Source organism: Sinocyclocheilus anshuiensis, unplaced genomic scaffold (assembly GCF_001515605.1).
Source record: "Sinocyclocheilus anshuiensis isolate Anshui unplaced genomic scaffold, SAMN03320099.WGS_v1.1 scaffold577, whole genome shotgun sequence".
NCBI classification, from domain to species: Eukaryota; Metazoa; Chordata; class Actinopteri; order Cypriniformes; family Cyprinidae; genus Sinocyclocheilus; species Sinocyclocheilus anshuiensis.
Window position 1 is genome coordinate 779247 of NW_015539872.1, and position 16969 is coordinate 796215.

The 16969-nt window shown below is 42.0% G+C and overlaps 1 protein-coding gene across 1 annotated transcript in view; it reads right to left on the reverse strand.

The window, feature by feature from the left end:
• Nucleotides 1-222: 222 nt before the first annotated feature.
• The window catches only part of LOC107685256 (synaptic vesicle glycoprotein 2C-like), a 37123-nt gene continuing 20376 nt past the window's right edge, over nucleotides 223-16969 (reverse strand). The window contains exons 3-11 of the mRNA XM_016481776.1: nucleotides 15584-15764; nucleotides 10187-10338; nucleotides 3742-3875; nucleotides 3282-3371; nucleotides 1366-1476; nucleotides 1162-1250; nucleotides 627-791; nucleotides 390-523; nucleotides 223-329 (exon numbers count right to left, since the gene is read on the reverse strand). Coding sequence (XP_016337262.1) covers nucleotides 223-329; nucleotides 390-523; nucleotides 627-791; nucleotides 1162-1250; nucleotides 1366-1476; nucleotides 3282-3371; nucleotides 3742-3875; nucleotides 10187-10338; nucleotides 15584-15764 — 1163 coding nt within the window. The remainder of the gene's footprint in view (nucleotides 330-389; nucleotides 524-626; nucleotides 792-1161; nucleotides 1251-1365; nucleotides 1477-3281; nucleotides 3372-3741; nucleotides 3876-10186; nucleotides 10339-15583; nucleotides 15765-16969) is intronic.

Below are 16969 nucleotides of genomic sequence, written 5' to 3' on the forward strand. Positions count from 1 at the left end.
TAAAATGTCCCAAGGAAACATGAGGGTCTTGGTTAAATTAACTGTACAGTATAAAGGTGCAGAAGTTTTATTATTGCAACGAAAGTCTAAAGATTGTCAAAATATGATGATGCCTAATTGAGAAGTATCTTGTTATGAACACAATACAAGTACACAGTGTACAACAATGAGGAATGAGGGTTAAGTCAAGCCTTTTAAGTTTTTCCAGACCTCCGACAAGGGTTACATGAGGACATTTGACCTGGTGTCAGGTAGTCGCAATCCCACCAGACCTCCGCCTACGAGCACTGAGGAGGCCAGAAGAATGGGGATGGCTTTGGTGATGCCCACTAAAGATCCAAAAATCAGATTTCCCATCACTTATGTTCAGAAATAAATGACTGTTTTACCAGTGTTATAGAAGACAGCCTCAATAAATGTGCAGTTTCGAAAGAAAGATCCAACTGATGTCACATCCTCAAAAAAGCAGCTCTGAAAAGTGGAATTGATGAAAGTGACAGACTTGAATTTCATACCTATGAACCTGAGGAACGGATAAAGAAAATTATTTATGTGATAATATGCACACACAGAATAAGAATTAGTACAATAAGAAGAAGATTACTGTTACAGTTTGAATAAGTCACCTGTCATTGATAAATAAGCTATTAGTGTGTATCTGGTTCTCAAGGGTGAAATTGAAGGTGAAGTCTTCAATGCGCTCATTGTTATGCCTTTGTACTTTGGAGGCGTATTCATCGGCCTGAAGATGTTTGATGACGTCAGGGAACCACACGGATAAACCATAATACCTGCAGAAGTATTGAGTTCTTTAATGATATGAAAGAAAGAAAGAAAGAAAGAAAGAAAGAAAGAAAGAAAGAACAATAGATAGAACGACAGACAGAGCAACAAAACGACAGACAGAAAGACAGACAGACAGACAGACAGAACAACAGACAGAACGACAGACAGAACAACAGAAGACAGACAGAACGACAGACAGACATACAGACAGACAGAAAGACAGAAGAGACAGAACGACAGACAGACATAGACAGAATGACAGACAGACAGAACGACAGACAGACAGACAGACAGACAGAACGACAGATAGACAGAGAGACAGACAGAATGACAGACTGAACGACAGCACGACAGACAAACAGATAGGTATCTTACCCAAATGACAGTGTGAGCCACACAATAGCAAGTTTGACTGTACTGTCTTTCACTGGATAATTAAAACACTTCAAGAAGTTTAACCAAATCTGGAAGGACAGAAAAGGGAGTTTTAATCATTTTTATTTGAACGTATTCAGTAATTTATGCTAATGATTACATAGATGATATTATTTCTGAAAGGTTACACATAATGAATCTCACCCCATGAAGCTCAGTCTTTATCCTGAAGATCACTTTTGAGAAAAGGTTGCCAGATTCGGTCTGCATCTCGACAAACTCATCAATCTGCTTTGGGATCTTAATTCTGTTCACCTACAAGAAGAAACACCAGTTACTAGAGTTACGTTCACACTGTAAACCATAGTTCTCAACCCTGATTTATAACTCAGATCTTTCTTTTTCTCTACATATCAGATTCAAGTGTAAATTGGTGAAAAGTTTGAAGAAAAAGATCTCAAATCGGATTTGGTCCACTTTTGCCTGCAGTCTATATGGGCTTTTCATACTTTTTTGTTATGTAATGCAATGAAATGTGTGTATTTTTTAAGTTGGACTTCAGTATATTCAGTATTTAAAAGAGAGAGAATATCTTAGGGAGGTATAAGAGTGTCCAATTTGGATGACAGCTTGATCTTCATCACCCTCACCAAGCAGTTCAATAAATGACACCAGAAACATCTGTGAAGCCCACATACAGGGCAGGATGAGACAATCGTATGAATTTAAGCAACTTTAATGCATGGTTGGTGCTCTAAGCAGCTTAAAGTTAGCGCAGTGAGGGAATCGACTCACGGTGAAGACTTTCTCGGGCTGTCCACGCGCTCGCATGTTTGTGTCATGAATCTGCTTGAGGATCATCCATGCCTCGTCGTGCTTCCCCATCTGAAAGGATAGAGCAGAAAAATCCCTAAGAGATTAACTGGATTAAGTGGAAACCGCAGCGCTAGATGACAGCCGCCCACCTCTATTGCCACGGCAGGCCTAAAAGAGGGGCGTAGGGAGTCACGACAAGCACGCGTCATTAGCTTCAAAGAGAGTCGTGTTCCCTTAAGTCAGGCTGTTTCTTCAGATGTTCAAGTCATAAACTGATGTTTTTAGAAACATGCAGTTAACAAGAAAGCAGCCACAAGCATCTGAAATGGATTTTGCCCATTTTCTATTTGTAAATTACTGTTATTTCAAACTCAACCAAAGCTATAATGAATTATCCACTTTCTTTGTATCTCTCCACCTAATTTCACACACTCCTTACCTCCAAGTAGAACCTTGGGCTCTCTGGCATGAACGTTAAGGCCACCACGGCACAGACGCAGGGGAGAGCGCACACCACCACAAACACCCTCCAGCTGTGGAACTGATAAGCTGAGCCCATACTGAAACTCCAGCCTGAGGAAAACATCAGACAATTTTTCATGTTATTGATCCAGCACAGACAAAGAGCTTGGCTGCCTGGTAGCACTTCAAGCCATAAGACTGTAGGATTTGAACTAGAAACATTTATCAGTAACTGTTGGCATGTCACAGTGATTATGGTGTGAGTGAACGCATCCATTTAATTTGTCCAACGGTGACTGATTACATAAGAGCTGAGTGTGGTGTGTCTTTTCCAGGTGCTGGAACTGAAAAACATCAGAATTAATATGTGTAATAGGTTGGGCTTCCTTTTATAATGCAGTCCTGATTTTAGTTAGCAACATAATATGGAATAACAACAACAATGTAAGTACTGTAAGGAATTTAACTCATTCATTCTATAAGGGAATTAATCATTAATTTTATTGCTAGCTCAGGTTTTGAAAGGACTAGAATCTGAAAATTCGAAGTCCACCTGATTAGAACTGATTTCAAATTTTAATGGTTTACACCTTATCAACGGTCGTCCAGCAAACCGTTAATGCCCGGGAGAGAGAATATCTTAGGGAGGTATAAGAGTGTCCAATTTGGATGACAGCTTGATCTTCATCACCCTCACCAAGCAGTTCAATAAATGACACCAGAAACATCTGTGAAGCCCACATACAGGGCAGGATGAGACAATCGTATGAATTTAAGCAACTTTAATGCATGGTTGGTGCTCTAAGCAGCTTAAAGTTAGCGCAGTGAGGGAATCGACTCACGGTGAAGACTTTCTCGGGCTGTCCACGCGCTCGCATGTTTGTGTCATGAATCTGCTTGAGGATCATCCAGGCCTCGTCGTGCTTCCCCACCTGAAAGGATAGAGCAGAAAAATCCCTAAGAGATTAACTGGATTAAGTGGAAACCGCAGCGCTAGATGACAGCCGCCCACCTCTATTGCCACGGCAGGCCTAAAAGAGGGGCGTAGGGAGTCACGACAAGCACGCGTCATTAGCTTCAAAGAGAGTCGTGTTCCCTTAAGTCAGGCTGTTTCTTCAGATGTTCAAGTCATAAACTGATGTTTTTAGAAACATGCAGTTAACAAGAAAGCAGCCACAAGCATCTGAAATGGATTTTGCCCATTTTCTATTTGTAAATTACTGTTATTTCAAACTCAACCAAAGCTATAATGAATTATCCACTTTCTTTGTATCTCTCCACCTAATTTCACACACTCCTTACCTCCAAGTAGAACCTTGGGCTCTCTGGCATGAACGTTAAGGCCACCACGGCACAGACGCAGGGGAGAGCGCACACCACCACAAACACCCTCCAGCTGTGGAACTGATAAGCTGAGCCCATACTGAAACTCCAGCCTGAGGAAAACATCAGACAATTTTTCATGTTATTGATCCAGCACAGACAAAGAGCTTGGCTGCCTGGTAGCACTTCAAGCCATAAGACTGTAGGATTTGAACTAGAAACATTTATCAGTAACTGTTGGCATGTCACAGTGATTATGGTCTGAGTGAACACGTCCATTTCTTTTGTCCAATGCTGATTGATTACATAAGAGATGAGTGTGGTGTGTCTTTTCCAGGTGATGGAACTGAAAAACATCAGGATTAATATGTGCAATAGGTTGGGCTTCCTTTTATAATGCAGTTCTGATTTGAGTTAGCAACATAGTATGGAATAACTAAATAAAAAAAATCTAAATCTAAAACACTGTTAAAAATTATTTTTCATTAATTGAAATAAATCTGAAACAGAACGCACACTGAGATACGTGATTGCCCAGTTCTGTTATAATATTCGTAAGTGCATATATATATAAAAGGACTCATCAACACACCATCCAAAACTATTCTGCATTTCTAATTTTAAGTGGTGTCAGGCAGGTTTCTGAAATCACGTAAAGCAGCTTTAAGACTGTCATGAACTCAGAGAGTGCAATAAAAGTATCCCAGGCTGAAAATGTGTTTTTCTCATTATATTTCATTTTAAGTGGCTCCTTTTCTACTTCTCCTCCATATGCATCTTCTTCTTTACCAGTAATGTCTTATGCACTGAGCTTTAAAACAGTGTAGGGTCTTAATGATATCATTAAAGTGGAAATGTCCTTTTGAAAGGCAAAAGTGTCTTTCACTTATGGTAATGTAAAGTGACCATTAAAGGAATAGTACACCCAAAAATAAAAAATTGCTTAAAATGTAGATGAGTTTGTTTCTTCAATGGAACAGATTTGAAGAAATTTACAATTACATCACTTGCTCACCAATGGATACTCTGCAGTGAATGGGTGCCGTCAAAATAGTCCAAATAGCATAATCCACAAGTAATCCACACAACTCCAGTGCATTAATTACCCTTAACAAGACATTAACTGATGGACTGAAGTTGTGTTGATTAATTGTGAATTATTGTGATGCTTTTATCAGCTGTTTTAACTCATTCTGACGGTACCCATTCACTGCAGAGTATCCACTGGTGAGCAAGTAATGTAAAGGTAAATTTCTCCAAATCTGTTCTGATAAAGAAACAAACTCATCTACTTCTTTAATTAAATAATCATAGTAGGTCACATATAAAAATAACAAAAAAAAAAGAAAAAGTAATCTAATACACATAGTACATAAAAAAATCCAGAGTTTTGAAAAAGAGGAATACGGCATGATGGAATACTGAATTCAGTGTGTGTGTGTGTGTGTGTGTGTGTGTGTGTGTTCATTAGCGTATCTCTGTGAGGACCTGTGGTAAATAATGAAGGTAACACTACACTGCAGTATAAGTGAGAGTTATGAAGCTGTGATTGCAACAGCAGGCAAGCCCAGAGGGTTAATGTTTCACCCATGTCATTGGAAATCTCATTACATAGATTATGTGCATAATTGACTGAGGAAAAGGGTGACTGAGTCAGCAGCTATAACAGACCTACTGTTTTGTACAGTGGCTTGCCTGTGGCTCTACTCACAGTCAGCTTTAATGCTAATAAAACGACACACTCACACACACGCAAACTGTGTAAAAGTAAATGTTGCAATGACTTGAAACATTTCCAATTGTAAGGACATTTATTTTTTTATTATGTTCCAAAACCTAGCAAGCTGCATTCAGATGCAGTAATTTAAAGCATCATAGGCACCAAAAGAAACCTAAATTTGCCACCTCATTTTCTTTATGAAGAAGAGAATCCCAGAATGCACTGCAAGCTCAATGAATTCATAATTGAATACAAGCATAATACTCTTGCTATTTCTTCCATAAAAAATATGGTAAAAACAGTAAAAGTGATATTCTAATATGCTATTCTGAAAGAGGCACATGAGGTTGGATAAATGTTTATTCAGTACTGAAAATCATGGCTAAAATACCTCAGTGTAATTAAAAAAAAAAGATTATTCACCATATTTGTGTTCTATGTGTTTTTATTAGCCACTTTGTACTCATGTGTGAAGATACTCTGGAGTTAGCTTAGCATGCTAACTCCAAACTCTATTGAAATAAATTGTGAGCCTAACCTCTTTTGTACCACTTAGGCTATATGTTGTATACAGCTCCTGCTAATGTACAGCGCTCCAAATAAATTACTTATAAGGTTGTTTTTCATGCCGCATTAAAAGAGAGCTGAGTAGGCAGTGGACAGTAGGGAGTTCACTATATTTTGGAATAGAGCTTCTCAGAATTTTATAGTAGGAAGCAGTGGCGGCTCGTTGGGGAGGCAGGGGAGGCACAGCTTCCCCATAATTTTGAGGTGAAAATGGGAGGAGGACGATTTAATGTTAATACAATTCACAATTCATTTTAGTTCATGTCTCAGAATGTGTATTTTTTGTTTGTAATTTCACAGTTGTAATACCATAATGTGAAAGTGCCGCTTTTCTATCGCGAATGTGCGGAATCTGCTGATGTAATTACAACCACTAATGATAGAGAAGGGTAGGGGGAGGCCGGGGGAGAGCTGAGCTCTCGTGCCTCCGTTGGTAAAACAAAATTAGCCAATCACCATTGAGTGTTCACTTTCAGTGCTGAGGAGTGTTGAGAAAAGAAACCTAGTAGGGGAGGCTAGCCTCCCTTCTGATATCAACCAATCATCATAGAGACGTAAATTACGTGATATTAGTTTGAACGTCTGTCGCTGCGCTGATAATGTACCAAGTAGCCTACTTATGATGAGTATAGCGATATTGAATATTTGATTGCCAACAGATTTACCAAGCTGTCATTCAAACAGTACATATACAAATTTAGGGAAAGGGAAAACATAGCTGGATATAGGCTACAGCAGTCAGCTTAATTAAATGGCACAACCCACGAGCCGCCACTGGTAGGAAGGACTGCTAGGAATGCTAGGAAGGACTGTATTTAGTTTGTATGTGGATGTACAAACCAAGTGATCAATGGCAACAGAGCTTTTAAAAGTGCCAGGATGAATTACCCATATAGTACATACAGTGCACAGTATGCAGCTCAATCTCATTTCCATTTATATTTCATTAATTATTAGGGGTTCAAGCGCGTAGCGCTGAAACCCTATTGTAATTGTTAGAATGGTCACAGATGAGCGATTTCCACGTAAAACTGATTGTGCAGACAAAACCGTAAGTCGTAGAGACTTGAAACTTGGAGGGATGGTAGTACTAGTCGAAAGTACGAAATCGCTTATAACTCCTAAACCGTCAATCGCAGGCTCAAGTGTCTTATGTCATTGGAATCCTTGGCTCATGCCGGACAAAACGCACGCCTCAGATTTGATCGAGAGCCTGGCAAAATTTTCAGGTATTTCGCATATTTTGAAAAACCTACTTTTGCGAACTAGTCCTAGGTTTTTTGCCCGATCGGAACCAAACCAGTGCAGAAAGATTCTCTGGAGAGTGAATATCAATAATTATCAAAAAAAGTTTAACTTTCGACTCACCGTCGCATGTTCAAAAACGTTTGAAGGGGGCACGGCCACTTTTAGTAAAATGCCTATAACTCCTGAACGGAACGAGATATCTTCGACAAACTCTGAACACTTATGTAAGAACTCTAGCTGAGGTCACAGGGAAAAAATCGCGGAGATTGGCCACTTGGTGGCACTATAAGAGGGGAAAAACATAAAAATGGCTATAAATAGGCAACCATTTGTCCTATCAACATGAAAATTGCTGTGCACGGTCTTGGTCCAAAGTGCCACAAGTGTCTATGGGGACATTTGCGTATCTCAAAAAAACATGGCCGCCATTGGCCGATGAAATTCGAGCATCTATTAGACAAGGTTAATGGAGGCCGATCGGAACGAAACTTGGTGGGCCTGTTTGACTCACGGCCCCAAAGGTAGAAAGAAATCGGCCACTGGGGGGTGGTATCCACAAAATTTAAATAAATTGAAAAGTCATTAAGAAGACAGAGCGAGTGCAGATCCCTTACTTGAAAGTGATGTTATTGATTAATCTACGCACCCAAAACTGAAGTTGAGCGCAGTGATTTTTATTTATTCATAACTTCCTATTCATCAAAGAATTCTGAAAAAAAAGGATTTTGGTATCTTTCAAGAACATTAAGAAATCTAACTGTACATGGTACCGTACATCACTACAACCATATGGACATTTTAATTAGCAACAACATTCTGTGAAATGCCTAATAGGAGGCACAAGCCGAATCCCAAAGGTCTGTGAGAAATTTGAAAGAAATCAGCCACTGGGGCATAAATGATTGTGCATTGCGCGGTTTTCTGCACATACACGCGATATTCATATCGTATGATAGACCTCCTCGTTCCGAAAAAACTTTGCCTCTAGAACCACTGCTGGCAATCAAACCGTTTTTTAAATGATTGAGAAGATGTGAAAAACCTACTTTTGCAAACTAGTCCTAGGTTTCTCGCTCAATCTGGAAAAAACTACCGCAGTGCAATTCTCTGGACTCTCTAGGTCAATAATTACCAAAAACATGTTAAAATTTACCCTTTGGGAAGCTATAACGGGGTCCTTTAGAAAAGGGGCCTGTCCAAATATATCAAAAAGCCAATAAAGCCTAAACAAAAACTCAAAACTTCACGAAACCATATGCGACAGGTGATTCTAAACAAGCATGCAAAATTTCAGGGAGATCGGACCACATCTGGCGCTATAACAGTCATAAACTTCATAAAAATGCCATATTTCTATGGTAAATCACCTGGATTTGCAAAAAATGCTTTTTTAATAATTGATTTAGGTGGTTACAGGCTTGCTAAATAATATGTAATGTCTTTTTCCTTATGTGCTTAAATGCCTTAAGTGCTTGAATCGCTGCTTGCAGCTATATTTATTAGTTGTGTTTGCTAAAGCAAGCATTAATATTACAGTCAGAGATTTAAACAAACCCCAAACCCTTTGGTATACTTTGGTGCATAACTCCCAGACTGTCAGCATTAAAAACATGAACAATACCTCAAATTGTGCGCCCTCTTCAAGAGATATGCCATGTCACAGACAGTAGCTTTATACATGCCACAGTAGTTTACATCCAAACAAACGAAATAATCATCCATTTATAATTTAATTAAATTATAATGAAATTTCGATATAGTAAAAGGGGTGGTGTAGATCTTAAATAATTTCTCAATCTGATTCAAAAATACATATGTAGTGCCATAATGCATTTGGGCTTATGCAACTTGCATATTAGATTAAATTGATTGAGATCGTCAAATATTAGCACATGTAGACAGCGAGATACAGTAAATGATCACTAAATGACCATATACTTTGAGAACAAGGGAGATTGAATGTAAACTACCCACCCATGGCTGCTCCTCTTCCTTGTATACACAGGCACCCAATTTACAGAGCCTATGACTGTTTCCCATTGATTCCAGACTATAATACAGACTCCCTAATACTCTCCTAGCCACTGTGTCTGACAGCTTGTCCCCTGCTTGGGCTCCACCGTGGGCCATTCATAAATCAAGCACTCCTTTCGTTTTGTCTCAGAACGCAAGGAGAAAAACCTCATTACGATCTATTCAGAGAGAACAAAACAGAGCAAACACCTCCCCCCGCCTCCCAAAATAGGAGTGAAAACGGTCTGTCGTTTTGGCCGAGAGACTCCTCTCCATATCCATTCACCTCCTTTCCTCCTCCCTTCCCCTCTATTCCATCATTTTGTTACTGATGAGTGCAGCTTATTTCCAGAGTAGAGGTTCTCATAAATCATCGGGCTATGCTTTCCCTCACAGGAGTCACTTCATCCTTTAAATATCCCTGCAGTGCTCTGTTTCTACATTAATCACTTAACCTAAAGCTCCAATGTTCTCCGCTCCCTCACAGTCATCACTGCCAGTGAGAGGACAGCCCACACGTGCTGGAGGAACAGCAGACACCTTGACCTGAGCTCGCCGAGAACATTGTTGTAATCGGACTCTACCTGCGTCTTGTGTTACTTCATTTATATGGAAATTAAAAGCTAACATTTGTTATCTTCAAATTTTGGTTGCTTACTAAAGCATCATCATAGTTTTTTGGATATTGTACCTTGATAAAACCATGTTATTGTAGACATGTACAGTTATAGTCCCATGGTTTTTAGACATGTAGCATAGCATTTGTTTGAAATAGAAATATTCTGTAACAATGTAAAATAAAAAAAATATTGTCAAATTTCACTAATAATTAAAAACCTTGATAATGATGATTAGCAAAACAAGCGGTTCTGTTACCGTAATGAGGTATGATGGCCCAGGCCATGGCGGAGGCATAAATCTCTCCAATCATCCAGAACATGCAGAGCCAGCTTAGATGCTCTCCACGCTTCTCTCTTGCCAATACCTCAGCAAAGTATGAGAAGACAATGGGCACTGCTCCACCAATCCTGAAGGACAAGACAAGGAAGAATAATGTTCAGAGGGTCCAAAAGCTCAGCAATTTATGACAGCTGTTTCTTGTACTTCATGTACTTTCCTTTATAGCGTAATTTTAAAACATGTGGATCTGTGGACCTATTTAAGCTGTGTTTAAGCGTGTAATTTAAAGCATGTAATTTCTGTTAATAAAACTTGCTACCATCACCAAACAGAATTGCAAAAATAATATGGTTTCCCAAACGATCTGCCACTGGTTGAAAAACAGCTCAAGAAAGTATTGATAATGCTACACTTACCAGAAGAATCAACCTAAAAAGGTCTTGTACAGCACATTATGCAGACAAAAATATTTTAAGACTTAAAAATTACAAATTAAAAAAAAGTGAAAACTGCTTAAAAATAAAAAAAGCTTTAATTGCTAAAAAATTACTAAAAAGAAAGAATGTTTTTCTGCTTGAGGGCAATAAAGAACATTCTATTCGCCTTCAGTGATGATTCACTGAAGAAGGCTTGCTGCCAAAACGTTTGACTGTCGATTGCTCTGTCACAAAATTTAAATAAATTGAAAAGTTATTAAGAAGACAGAGCGAGTGCAGATCCCTTACTTGAAAGTGATGTTATTGATTGATCTACGCACCCAAAACTGAAGTTGAGCGCAGTGATTTTTATTTATTCATAACTTCCTATTCATCAAAGAATTCTGAAAAAAAAGGATTTTGGTATCTTTCAAGAACATTAAGAAATCTAACTGTACATGGTACCGTACATCACTACAACCATATGGACATTTTAATTAGCAACAACATTCTGTGAAATGCCTAATAGGAGGCACAAGCCGAATGTGTTCAAAGATTCACAATAACTCCATCATCAGAGGGACAAGTGCTTTAGCCATGGACCCACAGACAGTCTCCACCAGCAATGGAGAATCAGAGAGTCAAGAACGCAGCACTGCAGAGGCTATTGATCCAGCCAGATGTAATGTATTGCCTGTCTGAAAAAGACTATTATCTACAGAATAGGAGAGACATTCTCAATGAGTTAAATTCCTTACAGTACACTAGGTAGTGTGTTAAATGGATAGGTTCCTATGTCTGCTTGCTTACACACAAGAGCGGCAGAGATATTTTTACAGTGTTGTGTGAGGGAGTCTTCATTACACACTTCACAAGAATCACCATAGGATGTAAGTGCTCAAAAAACCCTACAAGGATATGGATTATGGTATCAAATATTAGCCACAATCATAACGTCTCCACATTATGCATGTAACCATGGTTCCTTGAGGGAACGAGACACTGCGTCGAAACACTATGGGAACGCCTTCAGTGTGACCACGCTCTGAATCACGTGTGTAATCAGTCCAATGGATGGGTGAGACATCACAGGCGGAGCCTTGACCCCCAGAGGCGAGGGGAGATCAGAGGACTCAAGGCTATGGAATAGCATCCTGATCCACCGCTTAGCATAAGCTTCTCTGGCCGGAGGCCTCAGCGCACCGCGGAGGAAACGTGTAACCAGGGGGTGTCTGCCCACTGACTGGCCACCGAGAGGGGATTGGTAGGCCGCAATGGCCACCACGTAGACCTTCAGGGTGGAGTGGGTCAACCCTGCAGAGAAACGGGCCTGTAGGAGGCAGTCTCCGCACCAAAAAGTGAAAAGCTTCCACTTCAAGTCGTACAGTTTCCTCGTGGAGGGAGCTCTGGATTGGAGGATGTTCTCAACAACCTCGTTTGAGTGACCGGAAGCTATGAGTTGTGCCCCATCAGAGGCCACACCCACAGCTTCAACCGTTCCGGGCGGGGGTGAAAGATCGTACCCTCCGCCTGTGAGAGGAGATCCCTCCTGATGGGAATCTCCCATGGAGAGACGTTGAGGAGGGAAATCAGGTCCAAGAACCATACTCGGCCCGGCCAGAACAGGGCCACTAGTAGTAGACGGACCCCGTCCCGGCGCACTCTCTCCAGAACTCCCAGGAGCAGAACGATCGGGGGAAAGGCGTACAGATGAAGCCTCGGCCACGTCTGTACCATGGCATCAAGCCCCAGTGGAGCTGGATGAGTCAGAGAGAACCAGAGGGGACAGTGCAATGTCTCTCAAGTTGCAAAAAGGTCCACCTAAACCTGGACAAAAACTCTCCATAGCTGCTTCACCACCTCAGGGTGAAGTCTCCATTCCCGGGCCTCGGCCCCTGCTTTGACAGGATGTCTGCTCCCATATTGAAATGCCCAGAGATGTGAACTGCTCTCAGCGAGAGGAGTTTGCCCTGGGACCACACAAGGATCTGGTGCACCGACCTATAAAGGGGGCATGAACGCAGACCTCCCTGGTGGTTGATATAAGAGACCAGACCTATAAAGGGGGCGTGAACGCAGACCTCCCTGGTGGTTGATATAAGAGACCACCGCTGTGTTGCCGGTGCGCACCAACACATGGCGATCTCTTAGGTCCGAAAGGAAGTGTTTCAATGCTAGAAACAAGGAGCTCCCAGCACCGGGCCCTGAGACAAGAACCAAGGTTTCCTCCACATGTCTAAGGCACGTAGGCATAGCCATGTGACCTTGAGAATGCTAAGCGGGTTTCCCCTCGGGGATAGCCCCTTGGTCTTGAGCCACCACTGTAGGGGTCTCGTGTACAACAGGCCAAGAGATATCACGTTGGACGCAGCTGCCATCACACCCAGCAGTTTTTGAAACTGCTTGACAGTGAGTGACAGTCCTTCTCTCACTCTTGCGACTGCAGTGAGGATCGACTCGATCCGAGCAGGAGACAGACGTGCCTGCATCGTGGTCGAATCCCACACCACACCCAGATAAGGGGTTCTCTGTAATGGAGAAAGTACACCTCCCTTGGCGTTTAGTCTTAACCCCAGCTCTTCAAGTGGGCGACTGATTGAGCTAATATTAACCAATCGTCGATGTGGTTGAGTATGCAGATGCCCTGGTATCGCAGAGGAGCCAGAGCAGCATCCACACACTTCGTGAAAGTGCGGGGTGAGAGTGCAAGGTCGAACGGAAGAACCCGGTAAGCTTTTGCCCCTAAACGCAAACCTTAGGAACTTCCAACCTTCTTCGGAACGATGAAGTACCAGCTGTAGAACCCGGACTCACTGCCAAGAGGAGGGACCACTCCTTCCTCAAGAGAGTGTCTACTTCTTGTTCCATTACCAGAGCCTGCTCGGGGCCCACCAGAGTGGAAATGACCCCGTTGAAATGAGGCAGAGGAGAGCCGAACTGAATTTGGTAGCCTCTCTCTACAGTGTGCAGGACCCACTGAGACACATTTGGCAGTAGTTTCCACGCTGGCAAATAGTCTACTAGGGGAATCAGTCTCTCGAGACTGACCTCTGGTGTAATCAGAGCGGTTAGGTCGGTGTCCTGAAGTGGCGAACCGGCAGGAGACGGCCGAACTAGCTGCTCTAGAGACCTCCGAAGAGGTAGCGAGCCTCTTAGTACCGCTATGTTTCCGGTGACTGAGAGAAGCGCTTGCCAGAGACCGCTGCGCCCTGAAGCACCGTGAGTGGCAGGGTTGGCAGACCGATCTCCTGAGGGCACTGAGGAGAGACGGGCACCGTGTAATGCGCTGTACACCACTCTTCCTCCGAGGGGGCCGGCCCTCAGAAGTCCTGGGCCTTAGGCGTCAGGACGTCTAGACGAAGACTATCCAGCGAGAATGACGGTCCGCAGATCCGCCTTTCCCCTAGAAGCCTTCGGCCTGGGAGCACCACTCTGACTCTAAATTCTGGGGAGTACGAGAAGTGACGCTCCCAGAATGAGGAGCTGGAACACGGTAGGTTGGGACTGCTCCCGCCCAGCAGCCCCTACTGACCACCTCAACCTCCTCGGAGGAAGAGAGGTAAACACGTGCTCTTACTCGTGCTCTTTTATCCTAAGAGCCCCTGTATATCAACCAGACGAGTAAACACGGTCTGATGTGATAAGATTTATATAAAAAAATGAAAATTATGTAATGCACGCGTTGATCTCAATTGCCGCCGTGCCTGAGCAGCAACGGGACCGTAACCGCAAGATCACAGGCACGGACACACTCCTCGGAGCGTGCCCGGCGAGAGCGGAGCATTTTGCAGCGGGAAAAGCACAATCAGCCCCCTCGAGAGCTGACTGCACAAGCTCCGGTCCCCAGTAATGCTGCTCATTATAATATTAGGCATAATATGCTTGTGCAACTGGTGCTTGTGCAACTGGCGAGCTCATCAACAGGCAGAGCGTCGAGCCCTCTCCCCAGGGGGAAGAACCGCAACGCGGGCTTCCGATCCCAGAGAGCGGGCGCTGGATCTGGTGGGTGAGGAAGAAGATAGGGACTCGCCCGTCTCCATCCCCTCCGCCAGATCCATATGCAAAGCCCACAGGCACAGCCGGCACCCCGAGGAATGCTGGTGAAGGCTCCCTCCTCAAAGAGAGCCTTCCGAGAGCGAAGCACACGCAGTCCCTCGAGAGCTGACTCTGCGTGCTTCGCTCTCTATCAGATAACACACAAACTGTGTGTGTCCCCACCCGAAATATAGCGCAGGCAGGGAGGAACACATAGCCTGAACACTGCCTGGTCTCGCCCAAATGTTTAATTTTTGCTGAAGCTTCGACATACTGGAGCTTATAAGTGACAAACAACACTAAATAAGACTCACAACAAATAGCGACTGACACACAGAGCGCATGCTGAATGATAGAAAGCTGACGCCGGTTCCACCGCACGTGCTTTTAAGCTTCCTGGGTGCTACATCACCCCGCCCGTGACGTCTCGCCCATCCATTGGACTGATTACACACGTATTTCAGAGCGTGGTCACGCTGAAGACGTTCCCTTAGCATTTTGACACACCTTGAGTTCCTGAAGGGGAACCAGTATTTTCCCCATCAACATCTTTATACTTCTCTTCTTTATATCAATAGCTTTTATCTTTTATATAAATATATCTTTTATATTACAACCACACTATTGTTCAACCTTTTAGGGTCTCTGCTGATCAAGGTTGATAGAAATAGAAATCTTTTGAAAAATTATGTCTTAACTGTCACTTTTGATCAATTTAATGCATCCTTACTGAATAAAAGTATTCATTTATTTCAACAAAAATCTCACTCACCCCAAACATTTAAACAGTAGTCTACACATATTTATATATTTCTTTGTATTACAAAACTTAAAGTCTCTGTCAAGATCTACGTTTTGGACTTGACAAATTTAACATCTTGAAGATGTACCACAGATTGTGTGGTGCAGGAAACAGACTCACCCAAAGCCAGCTATCATGCGACAGAGCAGGAAGAAGCCATAGCCCTGCACAAAAGAAGACAGGAAGGCGAAGAAGCCATTCATGGACATGCACATCAGCAGACACTGCCTTCTGCCCACCTTGTCAGCCATGCCGCCCCAGAAGAAGGCCCCTACCATCATCCCCAAATACACAATGCTGCCTGTAGTAAATAAGAGGAGAGGGGGAAAAAACAAAGTGAAACAGTGTGAACACACACCTCAGGCGGAGAAACACACAGACTGATGCAGTCATATTCAGGAGAGTTTGTTTTTGTCTTAATTCTTGTTTGGCGGCTGATTTATATATACTGGTTTATATGGCGGCTGCTTCTCAGAACAAGAATACCATTAAACTTTCAGTTGACTGATGTTTTCACCTGAGGACTTTCTTTGTTGTTTTCTGGGTGAAATGAAGGAGACTTTCCGTGATGATGCTATAAGCAAGTGAGTTTGCGTGCGGTAAAAATGTTGATTACATAAGTAGCCCAAAGGAAAAACAAATAACCATTAAAAATGTATCAGATTTGATTGATCTCAGAATTCTATATAGAAGACCTCATCACAGGATTTAACTGGAAAAGAACTACAGCTATTGTGTATTGTACTAAGATGCCTTACATATCTAGCAGAATTAGATGGTAATTTCCTGCTTTTATGAAGCCCTGCCCTCAGAAATAGGCAATAGGCTCTGATTGGTTAGCTAGCCCAGTGTGTCGTGATTGGCTAAACTGCCTCTAGTGCGCATCTAACCGTCCCGCCCCTCACCTCGGCGGCATGTGCTCCGGTTGTATTGTAAACAAGGCGTTGTTAATATCGCTTATCAGTTTGAGCCCGATTGAGAAGCAGATGATATAATTGAAGAGGATCGTGCAGAACCTGTGCAAACACGGCTTTTAATGGTAGGCCTATGTTTTTTGTTTGTTGTTGTCTCATACTTTTAGATATGCTGTTATTTGTAAATGCTACTGCTTATGTTAGCTTTTAATATACTGTTTTATCCTGATTAAAGCTTTAATACAACAAGGTAACAACACAGTATTAAGAATCAAGTGGATGTAAACTTTTGAACAGGGTCATTTTTATAAATTCAACTATTATTTTCTCTTGTGGACTATATGTAAACATCTTTTATGTGAAATATCTTATTCAGGTCAGTACTAATTAACAATAACATGCATTTTGTATTTTCCCTCTTATTTTGGTAAAATAATTAACATTTTGCAGACTATGTATACACTAAACTATATATACTCAACTATATATTTATTTATTTACTTCTAATGAACCAATGAGAAGTAAATAAATAAATATAGTTGAATATATTTATCTATTTACTTCTAATGAACCAATGATAGATATATATATA